The following is a 17012-nucleotide window of genomic DNA, read 5'->3' on the forward strand; positions in this document are numbered from 1 at the left end:
TTGTTGATGGGATTGTTTGTTTTCTTTTTTCTTATAAATTTGTTTAAGATCCTTGTAGATTCTGGATATTAGCCCTTTGTCAGATTGGTAGATTACAAAATTTTCTCCCATTCTGTAGGTTGTTTTTTCACTCTGATGATAGTTTCTTTTGCTGTGCAGAAGCTCTTTAGTTTAATTAGATCCCATGTGTCAATTTTTGCTTTCATTGCAATTGCTTTTGGTGATTTCATCATAAAATCTTTGCCCATGCCTATGTCCTGAATGATATTGCCTAGATTTTCTTCTAGGATTTTTATGGTTTTGGGTTTTACATTTAAGTCTTTAATCCATCTTGAGTTAATTTTTATATAAGGTGTAAGGAAGGGGTAAAACCAGTTTTGGTTTTCTGCGCATGGCTAGCCAGTTTTCCCAGCAACATTTATTAAACAGGAAATCCTTTTCCCATTGCTTGTTTTTGTCAGGTTTGTCGAAGATTAGATGGTTGTAGATGTGTGGTCTTATTTGTGAGATATCTATTCTGTTCCATTGTTCTATGTGTCTGTATTGGTACCAGTACCATGCTGTTTTGGTTACCGTAGCCTTGTAGTATAGTTTGAAGTTCACTAGCATGATACCTCCAGCTTTGTTCTTTTTGTTAAGATTGTCTTGGCTATATGGGCTCAAAAAGTAGCTCACTTTTAAGCTTTTTTCTTTCTTTCTTTTTTTGCTTGTATACACCAAAGGTGGTGTTGGTTCCAAATGAATTCTCAAGAATAATGTCTAAACAGACATGTGCTTGGCATGGGCATTGACATTTACATTGGTTTGTGTGATTTCTTTTACCTTTAAGATTGCTTCTGTTTCTAAAATTACTTTCTATAGTGTCATTTCATTATTTTAATACTACTCTATTTGAATATGATACCAGACCTCATGGAAGTCAAATAGCATTTCTCCTGCAAAGTTGGCTATTGCGAATGATGTTTTTAACGTCCTTTGAGGTGGAGTGGTTATTACCTGGAATGTGACAATTTCAATCTTTCATAATAGCTATGTGCTTTGTTGCATTTTAAAGACATTTGCTCTAGAATAGTTGAAGAATTAGGTGCTTGTGTGTTAAATGCCACCTGATAATTATCTCAAGGGAGAAGTTGTTTAGTTTAAGCTTAATCTAAATAAAAGATAACCTGTCATACTAATTTTCAATAAGGCTTTAGTAAGATGGATGTCCAGAATTTAGCTTAATTGCTTCCACTACAACGTAAGAGTGATTTGTGTGTCAAAATTAAGCATGTTGGCAGGTCATCCTGTAAAAGTTTGTATGTGGAGTTGAAGTAAACTTACATTTTTACTTGAAGCTCTTTTTAACAGTTTATTTCTTCTGCCAGTTATTTTATTGACTGTTAATTTACCACCCCTCTTAAAAAAAAAAGGTGAGAGGAAAAAGGCCACAGCATCATCACATTTATATATGAGTTCCCTAAACCATATGGTGATTTCTAATTAGAATACAAAAGATTCTGTGATGAGACTAACTTCATAGTAGCTGTAACAGTGGGCATCACAGAAGGAGAGAGTTTTCTTCAGTTTCCAACAAGGAGACTTTTGAGAGAAACTGTGTGGTCTATAATTGTCCTTATACTAGAAGTCTGACAAAGTTATTGATGTGCAGATCAAGTTGGTATTTCGAAGGTAGTAATTTAATTCTGGAGGTTTGATCCTCTCAGTCAGTGGCTTGACTTGATTTTTTTTAAATGCAGCTTCAATATTTAATTTCACATGTACCCTCTCAGTAGAGATTTCAAAGGATACTTTGCTGGATGCTTGACTGCCTTGTCTATTTGCTCTTGTTTTGCATGCAAGAGAGAGCCAGAAGCTTTCTTCTCATTGTGTACACATGGTATTAATGGATTTACTCTGCCTGTATCGTCTCATTACTGGAAACAGCTAGAAGCACAGAAGTCTTTCAGTGTATGCAAATAAGGCAGAATCATCTACCTGAGAGTTAATATTCTCTGCTTTTAAGTGTATTCTAAATCTAATGTTTGTATTTAGAGCATAACATCCTGTTCTTTTTTTTTTTATGGGCAAAAAGCTAAGCAGACTCAGGCAGCTGTTTGATGTTGGCTTCAAGTGTTATTAATTTCATATTCTATTATTCTTTTCACTGTAGCACAAGTGAAGCTGATGTGGAGGCTGTCATGGATAAGTTGTTTGATGAGCTGGCTCAGAAACAAAATGATTGTACGTAAGTTAATTTCTCTTGAAAGAGAATACATTTAGAACACAATGCCCAATCTCCACTGACCAATTAATAAGTTCCATTGCTGTATATGGGTTGATGCCACGCTCAAGTGGCAGTCATTGTATCAGCATTTTGTCTAATTTATGTGTTGAATCATGTGCTATTATTCATCAAGCTATGCATTTCCTATCTGTAAGAGATGAATTTTATAGTAATTATCCAGACAAGATTGAGTCTTTGTTCATGTTCCCATAGTAACTAGACCAAGGATTCTAAAAGTGCAAGGCAGAGAGCTGCGCCTGAATAAAGCCTGTGGAACCATTGCCGACTGCACATTTGAAGAGCTGTGTGAGAGAGTAAGTATCCAGGCACGTCCAGACTCACTGGCCTTTTCACATGTTAAAATACTTCATGTTTTCCTCTCTGCCTGTTTCAGATTTTAAAATACCATTTACAGAGTCAGAACCGATTTAAAAGTCTCATTAAGGGAAATACTCATCTATATTTGCCATGTGCTTTTTATAGATATTGGCACAAAATTTGCACTTAGAAGTGTTCTAATGCAAAATTAGAAATGCAGAGAGAACTGTCAACTGTTGCTAGAAGCAAAAATAAAATCCGTTTTGGGGCTGTTTTGTAAAAGTCAAACATAAGAGATTTTGGAAAAATATTTGAGGTGAGAGTTAGTATGTGGGAAAAAGGAAGATGAAATAATGCTAGCATGATCCAAGGAAGCATCACATAAAATAATTTCCACCCCTTGTACTCATTGCCCATCTATTATTGCCATAACATCGGACCTACCAGGGCCAGGGTCAAAGAAGGTGAATTTCTGTTACTGTGACATTTATATTATATAATAAATAATATGTTCAACAGAGAAAAAATGTTTACCAGTATATGCACACATTCATATAACTCAGAAAGATCTTGACTGCAGATTCATTATAGATATGAATTCTGTCTTAAAAAATCTGGAATTCTCAGTACTCAATGGATATTCAATGTATTTATTGATTGCAAATCTTGAGGAAAACATATTCAAATTAGATAGAATTTTAAGCTTAATTTCTCGATTGACATGCTTAATTTATCATTCTAGCTGGTCTCTGATTTAGTTCTTTAGGTAACTAAAGAACAGTTGCTTTTCAGTAAGGGAAAAGACAAAATACGTATACCCGCGGCCATTTTATGAGTGCTTTTCTTAAAAGCTAGTGACAGCTGGGCGCGGTGGCTCCCGCCGGTAATCACGAGGTCAGGAGATTGAGACGATCCTGGCTAACACGGTGAAACCCCGTCTCTACAAAATATACAAAAAAATTAGCTGGGCGTGGTGGCGGCGCCTGTAGTCCCAGCTGCTGGGGAGGCTGAGGCAGGAGAATGGTGTGAACCCGGGAGGCGGAGCTTGCAGTGAGCCGAGATCACGCCACTGCACTGCAGCCTGGGCGACAGAGCGAGACTCCATCTCAAAAAAGCAATTATTTAGCACTTTAGAACCAGTAAAGTTTAGGATCAGTGAGGATCCTCCGATAGGGTGGTAATGTTGATTTCTGTTAGTGAAAGTCATTCTGGGTGATATGGACCTTTCAGATCTCTCCTGGATCAATCTTTAAGGTCCTGATAACCTAACATCTCCTGACAAAATTCTATTAAGGCTCCCACTTAGGTTTGACTTATTTTGCAAGAAAAAATAAACTTGAGAAGAATCTTGTATATCCAAAAGATGAAGGTCCTCCACTCTCTGCAGAAGAGGACCCAGTGGGGAACGGGAAAAGACAGGCGTGTTGAATCTTGGGGGAGGAAGGCAAAGATGGTCTCTTTTGGAACAGACACTGAGTTTTATCTGCATTTTAAAAATATGCTCATTGTTTTAGGAGTCTTAGTAACAGGAAAAGGCCACTTATCAGGGACCAAAATCTCCAGTTTATTTACTCTCCAGGGGTGATGGGTAAGAAGACTGATTGAGACTTTATCTTGAAAAATGAAATAGCACTTATAAAAATAAATCGTTTTGTCTTATTTGACAAAAATATGGATTACAATAACAACTACAAACTAAACTCTTAGATTTAACAATGAACAAGTGCAGCGACATGATCATGGCTCACTACAGCCTTGACCTCCTGGGCTCAGGCAATCCTCCCACCACAGTCTCCCTGGTAGGTGGGACTACAGGCACACAATGCCATGCCTGGCTAGTTTTTAAAAAAAGTTTTTGTAGAGGTGGGGGTCTTACCATGTTGTCCAGGCTGTTCTCAAATTCCTGACCTCAAGAGATCCACCCACCTCAGCCTTCCAAAGTGCTGGGATTACAGATGTGAGCTACCATGCCTTGTTAATTATTTTCTTTTGAAGTTTTTGTGATGTTATTATTTGCTGATTTTTTTTCTTCTCCAAGTTGGCCAGATCTTCTTTTGTCAGTGAGTTTGCATGGACAGGTTTGCCCTTTATCTAGACTGTAATTGTGGGGTGTTTATTACATTACACAAGCACTGAATGACCTGCAGAAGGCATTGACGTGGTAAGTGGGGTTAGATCCTAGTGTTAAGCTATGAGGGATGTTTGAGGAAGGGCTAAGTTTTTAAGTAGCTAGTTATATAAAATATATAAAATAGTCATATATTTTATATAAATATATAATATATAAAAATATATATAAATAAATAAATATATAATATTTATATAAAATATATGAAATAGTTGTGACTATTTTCTTGTTATGATGATTTTGCATTGCTTTGCAAACTTGTAACTGCAATTCAGATATTGATTTCTTGCATGGAGGACAATTGAAAGCCCTCAACTTCAGATGTAACCTAAAACTCTTAATGAATTATAATGATCTTATGAGCTAGGCTAAATAATTGCCAAAAACCATTAAGTAAAGATAACAACACATCCAACCTAAGGTAAAGAAGCAGGCATCTGGTGTGTCTGGGAGAGTCCCAGCTTTGGATCATCTGTCCTAATTTTCTAGAAGGCTCTTGAAGCCCAAGACCTGCCCAATCACGTGATACCATCATGAAAAAGTCTTTGGCAAGAAGTAGATTGGTTAACAGTCCATAATGATTATTTTTGAATCATGGCCCCTTCCAAGGAAAAAATAATACAGAAACTTACCTGTGTCTTGATAAGGTAAAAGAAGGTTTAGATTGGAAGCCCTTGACATATGCCATAAGTAAAATGAAAAAGCCAGGCACATTCTGCTGTTTGCACACCTCTTCCCTCACTGTTCCAAGCACAGTTCCTCAGATTTGGAATCCTGCAGGTTAACATCTAGCCTCTTGGTATCTCCTGGATTCTCTTTCTTTGTAAATTTATAATTCAGTACTGTCATGTTCAGCAGTCTGAGTTAGGAGAACCTGCAACACATACATAATAATAATAATGAATATAGCCACCCATCAGGTATCATCCTACGCGCTTTTATATATAAATCATTTGATACTTATAATAGGTAGGCACTATTATTGTCCACATTTTGTAGGTAGAGAATTTTAAACACCAAGATGTTAAGTTACCTTCCCAAGGTCATACAGCTAATGAGTGGTGTAGCCAGAGCTCGGACTTCTTGGTAGTTTGGGAGTCAGATTCTGTGCTTTTAATCACTACATTGTATTCTGTGCTTTTAATCACTACAAGATGTTCTGGACAAGTTCTTCCTCAATCTTTAATATACTCTGGACTCTATCTTAAAGTGTAATCATTTGGGAGGCCGAGGCAGGTGGATCACATGAGGTCAGGAGTTCAAGACCAGCCTGGACAATATGGCAAAACCCCATCTCTACTAAAAATATAGAAATTAGCCGGGCATGGTGGCGGGCATCTGTAATCCCAGCTACTCAGGAGGCTGAGACATGAGAATCGTTTGAACACAGGAGGTGGAGGTTGTAGTGAGCCAAGATCATGCCACTGCGTTCCAGCCTGGGTGACAGAGACTCTATCTCAATAAATAAATAAATAAATAAATAACAACAAAAATAAAGTGTAATCAGATAATTTAATTTGTGAATTTTCACATCTGAGCTAAGCTTTAAGAATTTTATGGAGCATGAAGCTGAATGGGGAACAGACATCCCCCAGTCCTGAGAGCCTCCCTCTGTGTTGAAAACCTTAGTACAGACCTGCCCAACTCATGTGTGTTGGCATACCCACTGGCAAGTCCAGCTACAAGCCCCTCTGCTCTTCTGAAGGCTGTACCTCCAGGGTTTGTGGCTCCAGGCAAGGGTCCCCAAGCCTTAGGCAGCCTCATCCCTTTGCCCATTAGTAAAAATACTTTCTCTTCCTGCCATGACAAAGGTTGGGAAGTGCTGCTTTAGAGAAGTGTGGGAGGGTGGAGGAGAATATGTTTGGGCGGTCTTTGTTCCCTGCCGTTCCCTCCATATCAGAGCTGTGGCAAATGAACATGAAGCAGATCCATCTCGGTGAACATGACATGAGCTTTCAGGTTTCCTTTCCTTACCTTGATACAGCTACTTGGTTTAATCCGAGGGTAGTGGAGGAGTCAGAAATACAGTTACTGAAGGCAGTGGTTCTCAAAATGTGGTTTATAGACCTCTAGGGGTCCTTGAGACCCTTTCAGGGGTCCTGGGAATCTAAACTCTCTGTAACACTTCTTGCCTTTTTTACTCTGGTAGTATTTACAGTAATGATGCAAAAACACTGATGGGTGAAACTGCTAGCACCTTAGCAGGAATCAAGGCAATAGCACCAAAAGATACTGTATTTTTCACTGATCATATGCTCGCAGTAAAAATAGATAAATAAATAAATAACCCAGTTCCATTTAAAAAATCCTTAAAGAAGCAGTAACAATTATTTTGTTAAATCTCAACTTTGAGAACATGTCTTTTGAATATTCTTTGTGATGAAGTGAAAGTACATGTAATAAAACACTTCTGCTCTATATCAAATATGAAGGCTGTCCTGGGGAAAAGCACTTGTACAGTTGTTTGAGTTGCAAGCTGAACTAGCCACTATTTTCACAGAATTCCATTTTTACTTGGAAGACTGAGTGACAGACAAACTATGGTTATTCAGATTTGGCAGACATTTTCTCACAATGTTTGACAGACATTTTCTTGAAAATGAATGAAATAAGACTGTCATTTCAAGGAAAACAACTGACAATATTTGTTGCCAGTGATAAAATTTGAGCAAACAAGTGAAAATTAGAATTTTGGAAAACTTGTTTCTGCCATCATGCGCTTGACAGCTTCCCAATTCTTAAACGTCTTTCAGATGAGATTGATGGTGATATTAACACATGCAATGTTTTGATAATTGTTTAATTAAATGTGTCAACATTTGGAAGATCTACATAACTCAATGAACCAATACTTTCCAATAACCAATGCATGCTCTTACAAAATAATACATGACAAAAGATCCACTTAAAGTGCAGGAAAGACTAATGGATTTTAATATAACAGAATTCAAAAAGTATACTGATACTGTTTCAGTTTCTACATTGCAACTAACAGTTTAAAAATGACCTCTTTTCAAGTTAAAATTTTTTAATAGATTCTATTTTTAGAACAGTTTTGGGTTTAAAGAAAATCAAGACTCTAGTACAGAGAGTTTCCATATACTTCCTAATCTAGTTTCCCCTGTTAACATCTTACATTCATATGGTATATCTGTTACAATTAATGAACCAGTATTGATACATTATTAACTAAAGTCCATATTTTATTCAGATTTCCCTAGTTTTTACCTAATGTCCTTTTTCTTTTCCACAATACCACATTACCTTTAGCTATGTCTCCTTAGGCTTCTCTTGGCTATGGCAGTTTCTCACAGACTTTTTGTTTTTGATGACCTTGACAGTTTTGAGTCCTAGTTAGGTATTTGTAAAATGTCTCTCAATTGGGATTTGTCTGACGTTTTCCTTATGATTAGACAGGAATGATGGTCTTGGGGGAACAGACCACAGAGATCAAGTACTACTCTGATCACATCATGTCAAGGATTCATACTGTCAACATGGCTTATAACTGTTGATGCTAACCTTCATCACACTTGTCTGAGATAATGTTTGTCAGGTTTTTTTTTTTTTTTTTTTTTTGGCCTAAAGTTATTCTTTCTCCCCCTTTCCACAGTGTACTCTTTGGCAGTAACTTCTTGTTGAGTTTTCATGTAGCGTCAAAGAATATCCACAATTATCTGATAAGGCTATTAAAATACATTTCCCTCTTTCAACTACATATCCATGTAAGGCTAGATTTTCTTAATATACTTCAACCCAAATAACTGAGTTGCGATAGATTGGATGTAAAAATGAATATGAGAATCCAGCTATTTTCTATTAATCCAGATATTAAAGACATTTACAAAAATGTAAGATAATGCCATTCTTCTTAGTTATTTTCATTTCAAAAATAGAAGTATTTTTCATAAAAATGTGATTTGTGTTAATTTGATGGGCTTAATGTAGTGGCTTTATAATTGTTACTTTAAATGAATTAATACATATTTTAAATTTTTCTCAGTTTTAATTTCTATTACAATAAACACTGGGAGAGATAACCCATATAAGCAAATGTTCCTTGGGTTCCTCAATAATTTTTAAAAGCATAAAGGAATCCTGAAGCCAAAAAGTATGAGAACTCCTTGCTTTAGGGTTAAACTTTCATGGACCAAAAATGAAAGAATCCTACTGAAAGAAAACAAGGAAAGCTGAATTCTAAAGCCTTAATGAGTAGACTGACTAGACCCAAATTTTCCTTATTGAGAAATGTAATTTTTACACCTGCAGAAAATTGTTTCCTTAACCAATAACTGTACTCACAAGTAACTGTTTACAAGAGCAGTTTGTTATTTGTATCTTAAAAATAATGACAGGTGGCCAGGTGTGTTTGCAAAAAGTCTAGGCAGAAAAATATATCAGTTGATGCATATGCATGGGTGTACGCATTGCTCACTATCAATTTCTTGTTTATTACCTTTCTTCTTTGGTATTTAGTACTCAAGAAATGAAAGTCCATCAGATAAGTGTATTGGCCTCCATTTTTCTATTAATCTTGATTATATCATATTAGTGTATATATCCTTAGACTTACAAGTGTACCACATAGTATCCCTTAGGGAGTTGTTAAGTGACATTTCCCTTCTCTTGCTCTTTTTATGCTTTATTTAGCTTTATTCCAAGTGAAACCACTGGTTGGTAGCTACTTCTGGTTTGTGTCCTGTGGTTCGTTCACTCTCAGTAAATATAATACTAAAGGATGAATAGCTTTCATCTCTACTATTTGGCCAAGAGTCAAGGCTGATGGTGTTGAGATGCCAACAGTGGTAATTAGCATCAAGGAATAAGGGCATTAATCACCAGAGCTGAGGCAGCCCAGGAATATCCTTGGGCTTTTACCTTACCAGCAGCAAAACCATTTTTGTAGCATTGCTGATCTGTGTGTGCTCATTTCCCACATTTCCTGACTTCTGGCCTTGCCATGTCCAAATAAGGCAGCCAGCCAGCCTGGCCACAGCATAGTGACAGGGAGGACAGAAGTGAGATTGCAAAGATCTTAATAGAGAATGGGTCAGATTATTGTAGGGAGGAATATGAATTCATTGTCACAAATGAGCCGTAAGTCTTTTGTCTATCTTTCCCCATCCACATTCCTAGTCAATCCTTAAACTAAAGAGTCATAGTCTTGATGTTGCAAGGCACCTCAAGGGTCGCCTTATCTAACCATTCAACCAACACTGAATCCTGCAAGACCCCAGGCCTTCACTTGCCTTGCAATGCCAAATTGGGGAATGCAGTTAAATATGTGAGAAGGAATATAAGACATGTTAAGATAGGTGCAAAATGTTACCATACACACCTAGACATAGCCTATTTCACGAGTCCTCAAAATGATAAAGGAGGTTTTTGGAATAAAATCCCATAATTGACTTGCAATTTGATTTTTAAAAGTAAGATGTACACAAGTAACTTCTTATATGAATTTATTTTGTTCTGATATTTTGTACATAAAAGAAAAAGTGAACTCTCTGTAAGACTGGAGATTGGACTGAGGGATCCATTTTTACTAATTGTTGATTGATTATATCTTCCAAAGAAATCACTGTATATCAGGTTAAAAGTTATTTTTTTAAAATATATCTTACTATTTTAAAGGAAAAAAGAAATGTCTGAAAAAGAGGGTCTAGTTTAGAAATTTGAAATCTGTAGCCTCTTAGAATAATTGTGAACATTTCCATGATGAAAAGGGAGTAAAGAAGGATTAAAGGAATAAAGAGAACACCTTCCTCCTTTCTTTACTGGCAAATTTTCTGTAATAGGACACATAGTGAGGCTGAACAATCCTGCCCAGCTTCTGTTCCCAAACTGAGGCAAGAGCAGCTTCTTAGATGATGCTGCTCAGGGCTGCAGATTTTAAGCTCTGCAAGCCATGGGCTTCTCAGACTCAGCAGCCTGAAGCTCTTCTGAGGGAGAAAATGCGCTTTCATTTCCTGTGAATATATTTATGTCATGTTGTTAGCTGAAATGGTTCAAAAATATTGTCTCTCCTGTAATGGGGAGGAAATGCCCAAGGATTCCCAGAGGGTCTCAATGGAAGAGTAAGTGTGCCAAAAATTGTATACTTTCAATATGTTCTCTGTAATATTATTTTGAGGATCAAATCTAATAGTAGACACAAGTCCTCATGTTTGTTTTAAGGTCCCTTCTACTCTAGCAAAGTATGAGAAACTAATATTTAACATTTGTCTCAGTCTTTGAGAGGAATATGTCATTCATTTGCTGAGATAATAATTAAGAAGTGCAAAGATTAAGAAATATGAATTTAAATATATATATATATATATATTCTTTTTTTTTTTTTTTTTTTTTTTTTTTTTTTTTTTTTGAGACAGGGTCTTGTTCTTTTGCCCAGACTGGAGTTCAGTGGTGTGATCACTGCTCACTGCAACCTCAACCTCCCAGGCTCAAGCAGTCCTTCCCACCTCAGCCTCCCAAGTAGCTGGGACTACAGGCGTGCACCACCATGCCCAGCTAATTTTAGTATTTTTTTGTAGAGACAGGGTTTTGCCATGTTGCCCAGGCTGGTCTCGAACTCCTGGGCTCAAGCAATCTACCCTGCCTCAACCTCCCAAAGTGCTGGGATTACAGGCATGAGCCACCATGCCCATGATCACTAATTTTTAAAAAATAGAATTTGTTTTTAATTTAAAGATAAATTATCTCATTTGGCTTTTAATAATAAATGTATCAGAGCTCAAAATAATAATTAAGAATAGCTCTCTAAACAGAAGACCTATATGAAGAGATTGGTAAAGTGCTGAGAGAAAACAAGTCTAATTCAACCAACTAATATGAATATAAAACACTTTAAAAGTACTTGTTTGATTTTTTTAAAAAAGCTTTAACACTAATGGTTTTTCTATTGCTTACCTATCAACTGGCCTGGTTTTTCTTAAACAGAAATTTTTTTTAAATCAAGTAACCCTTAAGTATTTGTTTCTATCATAGAGTATGACTTGCTGTTTTCCATAGTACCTTCCCCCAGATTAGATCAGTTGACCCAAAATTAGTAATTACTTATTACATTGCCAATTAGAATATTTAATCAGGTATATTCCATTTTATCACTTTGAAATATATTTTATGGAAAAAAGTTTGGAAATTGTTAGAATTGCTAGTTTTGTTTTTTAAAATGGCTTGGTGAAGATATTATTGAGTCAGGCAAAAGATTTTGAGAAAAAAAACTAGAAAGAAGCGAAGGAACCATATTATCTTAAGAATTATAAGATTTTTCACATATTTTAGGGTTAAATATTGCTTCATTCTTTTCTCTTTTATTGTTAATCAAGAAATATATGCTATGTAAGATCCAACCCTCCAAGATTACTACATTGACTTAGTGCTCAGCAACTATTTCTTTTTCTTTTTTTTTTTCTCTTTTTTTTTTTTTTTTTTTTTTTTTGAGACAGAGTCTTGATCTGTCACCCAGGCACAGTCTTGGCTTCCTTCAACCTCTGCCTCCCGTATTCAAGCGATTCCTGTGCCTCAGCCTCCCGAATAGCAGGGATTACAGATGCACCTCACCACACCCAGCTAATTTTAGTATTTTTAGTAGAGATGGGGTTTCACCATGTTGGCCAGGCTGGTCTTGAACTCCTGACCCCAGGTGATCCACCTGCCTTAGCCTCCCAAAGTGTTGGGATTACAGGCATTAGCCACCATGCCCAGCTAGTCAGCAACTATTTCTTAAGTACTTCTATATCTGTATGCCTACGTCATGAGGAATATAAAAGAAGTGTATAAGAAGTTTCTTTCAAAGAGTTTACAGTTTAGTGAAGGAAATAACATGAACCAAGTACTCAGCGAAGCAGAGTAGAAAGAGGCCCAACTGAGTCAGGAGATACCAATTCCAGTCATTAACTTAAATACTGTTTAGCTGACGCTGGGTGCTGTGGCACACACTTGGGAGGCTACTTGGGAGGCTGGGGCAGGATGATCACCTGAGTACAGGAGTTCTTGGCTGTCCTGTGTTATGATCATGTCTGAGGATAGTCAAGGCACTCCAGCCTGGGCAACATAGCAAGACTCTGACTCCCCCCACCAAAAAAAGATACTATTTAGCTGAGTTGCCTTAGGCAGATCACTTAACCACTTAACCATTCTGGGTCTAATTGTGAAATGCATGACGTGATCAGCACGTTTCTGTCATTCCTTTTATTTCATTTCATTTTATTTTTATACCATCAGTTTTGATGAATACTGATCTGTCATTCCTTGTAGCTGTAACAGTCTACGTTAAAGAGTTGTGCTCACTAGTTAACTACATAATATGAGTGTATCAGGAGTTCAAAGTAAGGATGCTAAGGGTTGGAAAGGCTTCAACAAGACAGGAGATTTAAAGAGGAAATTGACCTTGACCTGGAAAGGCGAGCAGAATGTAGATGAGTGGAGTAAAAGTATTTCAACCATAATCCAAAGCCAAGCATCACGTGTTTCAGGGGGACAGACTGATGCCTAATAAGAGCAGAGTGCCTGTTGGAGAGGAAAGGGAAATAAAGATGAAAAAGATCTCAGACAGATTCTACCATCAAAACCAGGCAGAGAAACAGTCTTCTTACCGTAATCCAGAGAGAGTCATTTTAGGTTTTGAGCAGGAATGTGGTACATAGAATAATGTTTTAGAGGAAGATTAATGGGGCAGTATATGCTGGAAGAGGTTGTAACTTTCACCAACATATCCAGTGGACCAGCAAATAGTATCTCCTCTTGGGAAGGTTCTTCTTTCCAGAAGGAAACTTGGTTAAATAAACTAACATGCTAGATATTTGTTTGTTCCCTTATGCAGGGTAACAGACACAGTCCTATGCTTTTAATATTTTACTCACACTTCTCCCTAATCATCCACCAAATATTTACAGAGTACTTAATAGAAGGCTGGCATATTTCTAGGAACTGTAGTGGGTACCAAGATGAGTAAGAGTCTCCATTTTTATGGAGTCTTAATTTAGAAGGGAAAATTAGATCAGTACATAGATCACTAGAATGTGAGTGAGGCAGATTATAATTACTACTACAGGATCAGTATGACCAGAATGCTATGGATGATCAAAGTGGAACTGGGCCTCGAAGGCTGGAGGGTTGGAGATTCTAGGTGCAAAGGTTGGGGGGAGTATGAGGTGGTAGCTGTTTGGTTTTTCCTAAGCAAAGGAGATCATGAGGGGCATCTTTATGATCTCTTCCTTCTCTGAAGTTGTGTGTTTCTGTGAAAAACACAAGAGTTGGGGCTGGGCGCAGTGGCTCACGCCTGTAATCCTGCACTTTGGGAGGCCAAAGCGGGCAGATTGCCTGAGCTCAGGAGTTCGAGACCAGCCTGGCCAACATGGTGAAACCCCATCTCTACTGAAATATATATATTAAAAAACAAAAACAACAACAACAAAAAAAAAGCTGAGTGTTATGGCACACATCTATAATCTCAGCTACTCAGGAGGCTGAGGCATGAGAATCACTTGTAGCCAGGAGGCCAAGATTGCGCCATTGCACTCCAGTGACAGAGCGAGACTCTGTCTCCAGAAAAACAAACAAACAAACAAACAAAAAACCAGAGCTGGAGATTACAGAGTATATTCAGAGAACTACAGACTCAGGAGGGTTCTACTTCCATTTATGGCAGAGTAGCTCCTATTTGATCAAATTACCTATTGATCACCTCTGCAAATTCTGGACAAAATCTGAAAAATAACTATCCAAAAGGCACTGTTTATAAAAAGCAGGGAGAAAGTATAGCACAGTCAACACTTGGAAGAAAGGATTGATACTGGTGAATTTCTCATTTTTATAGTTTTTCTCCTGAGGGCAGATCACAGTTGGTCTTATACAGATGTCTAAAACTCAGTAGAAGTTTTTAAAGTCTAAAACTCTGTTTTTAGAGTTTTTAGACAGAAGTCTAAAACTGTGTTTTTAGCTCGAAGAACCAGAGAAGAGCAAATCAGTGACCATAACAGCTGGAAAGTATAAGGAGAAATCTGGGAAAGGAGAGAACCACAGAGGAATAGCCTGAACTTTTTCCTATAAACTCTGCCCAAATCTTGGACTGACCTATGAAATATACACACACAGCAAATGCTAAAACAACTGAACGGAGATTTTCGCTGCAATGCATCACAGAGGAGACAGAGTGAAGCTTGAGGCTAACCAAGTTAATTACCTGCTAACATAGCAACAACAACAAAAAAATCAATATACTAAAGAATCACAAGTCTCCACGACATACCATATACAATATCCAGAATACAGTCCCAAACTACCATGCCTCTCATCAGGGTACATGGCTGGACAGAGTATGGACTGGATTTCAGCTCCTAATTGCCCCCTCGAGAAGGGGCACGAACCAGGTATTCTTGAGAGATTGCATGAAACAAGATAAATAGAAGAGAGATCAGAGGATTGGGCATGGAGGAGGTCAGGGATGAGGACAAGCCACCTAGGGCTCCAACGGTTTCAGTTTGGATGACCAGAGAAATGGCAGGACCCTTAACAGACAAACCAAAATGCTAGAGGTAGGAGAACGAGACTTACAAACAGTTGGAAATTTAGGACTGAAGATAAAGATCTAGAGGTCATTTATAAAGGTGTGTTAGTTTGGAGCCTAAAGGAGTCAATGACATCATCTGAACTGACATATAAAAAGGAAGAGATGAGGATGTGGGTGAGATTGAAAAGTATGTTTTCACTAGAATCAATGGAAGGAAACAGAGCCAGAGGACTAGTATAGTTTAATCAGAGGCACAAGAGAAACTATGCAGATTCCTCACCATTTTACTGAAGACTTTTAAAACACAGAATAATGTACTAGGCTGGGCGCGGTGGCTCATGCCTGTAATCCCAGCACTTTGGGAGGCCAAGGTGGGTGGATCACAAGGTCAAGAGATCGAGACCATCCTGGCCAACATGGTGAAACCCCATCTCTACTAAAAATACAAAAATTAGGTGGGCGTGGTGGCACATGCCTCTAGTCCCAGCTACTTGGGAGGCTGAAGCAGGAGAATCACTTGAACCCAGGAAGCAGAGGTTGCAGTGAGCCGAAATCATGCCACTACACTCCAGCCTGGCGACAAAAGACTTTGTCTCAAAAACAAACAAACAAACAAAAAACAGAAGTAATTTACTAGATCAGTAACATCTTAGGGTTTGGATGTTACTTAGTAGAAAGTCTTAATATAATAAACCACTGTCATAAGTTTATCAATAACCTAATATTACTGCTTTTCAGCCTTAGCACATGTGAAAAACTGTAAGTTGTAAATTGCTATTTACATGGGAATATAAAAGTCATCTTGCATACATGTTTGTATCGTCAATTTCTTTCCTGAACTTTCTGCATTGTCTCCCTATGATGTCTTGTATAAATCCAAATAGTTACATAGTCGCATCATCCGAACTGCAGCCTTTGCAGTGCACTTCTTACTCTCCCCCTTCACTGCTTTACTAAAGCCAAGGATGCTTTCTTTCTCAGGTTACTTCTTTATGCCAAATTCCATTCAATTTCGTGTTCATGAAATAGATTTCTACTTCCCTACACTGGGCTATTTCCCTCTGTTGAAAACCCACCTTCTCTAAGAATATCTCTCTCTACTGACAGATGCTCAGTACATACTTGGTAACTAACAAAATCAAAAGAGGCACTGCTATTTATTATCTGAAGTTCTTACTGACATTTTATTTCCCTGATTCTCCTTTGCCTCCTGTTTAACTAAAAGCAGACGAAATAAGCTTTAAACAGAAATAGAATAATTTTAGTATGGATTTCTAATTCCAAAAAGTATGTTATATGTGTGTGTACAGATACACACAACCGTATACACACAGAATTAAATTTTTTTGAAATCAGGGCAAAGGGAAAATAATGAATACTTAAGCTGAAAGACAGAAAGTTGATATACATAAATCCATGTCATAAACTTCTACGTAGTTCTTAAAATCAAACAAGTCAACACTCAGCCTTCTATCAGCCAAAGAGGGGAAAAGATAATCAGTAAGTTAGGAGATAAAAGCAAACCAGTTACTCAGAAGAAGTGATGATTTTTTGCTGGCACTTGGACCTTTCATAAATGGGCTTCTGAAAGATGTCAGGAGACATTTCCTCAGCACCATTCCTGCTGCCGACATATGCTTGTATCTGACAGATTCTTATATCCAAGCTGGGAACATAATGACAAAGTAAAGTTTAATGAAACTGTGCTGTAAGGGCAAAAAACATGCTTGACAGCTAAGCGTTTCTCTTTATTTATCTGGCTTGATCCAGAAAAATAGTTCTAAATG

At 37.4% G+C, this 17012-nt stretch overlaps 1 protein-coding gene across 9 annotated transcripts in view; it reads left to right on the top strand.

The window, feature by feature from the left end:
* The window catches only part of AFG1L (AFG1 like ATPase), a 247255-nt gene that overhangs the window by 204378 nt on the left and 25865 nt on the right, over positions 1-17012 (top strand). For all 9 annotated transcript variants that reach the window (XM_073022389.1, XM_073022390.1, XM_073022391.1 and 6 more), the window contains 2 exons: positions 2153-2223; positions 2480-2580. In XM_073022389.1, the coding sequence (XP_072878490.1) occupies positions 2153-2223; positions 2480-2580 (172 nt within the window). The remainder of the gene's footprint in view (positions 1-2152; positions 2224-2479; positions 2581-17012) is intronic.

Source organism: Chlorocebus sabaeus, chromosome 13 (assembly GCF_047675955.1).
Source record: "Chlorocebus sabaeus isolate Y175 chromosome 13, mChlSab1.0.hap1, whole genome shotgun sequence".
NCBI classification, from domain to species: domain Eukaryota; kingdom Metazoa; phylum Chordata; class Mammalia; order Primates; family Cercopithecidae; genus Chlorocebus; species Chlorocebus sabaeus.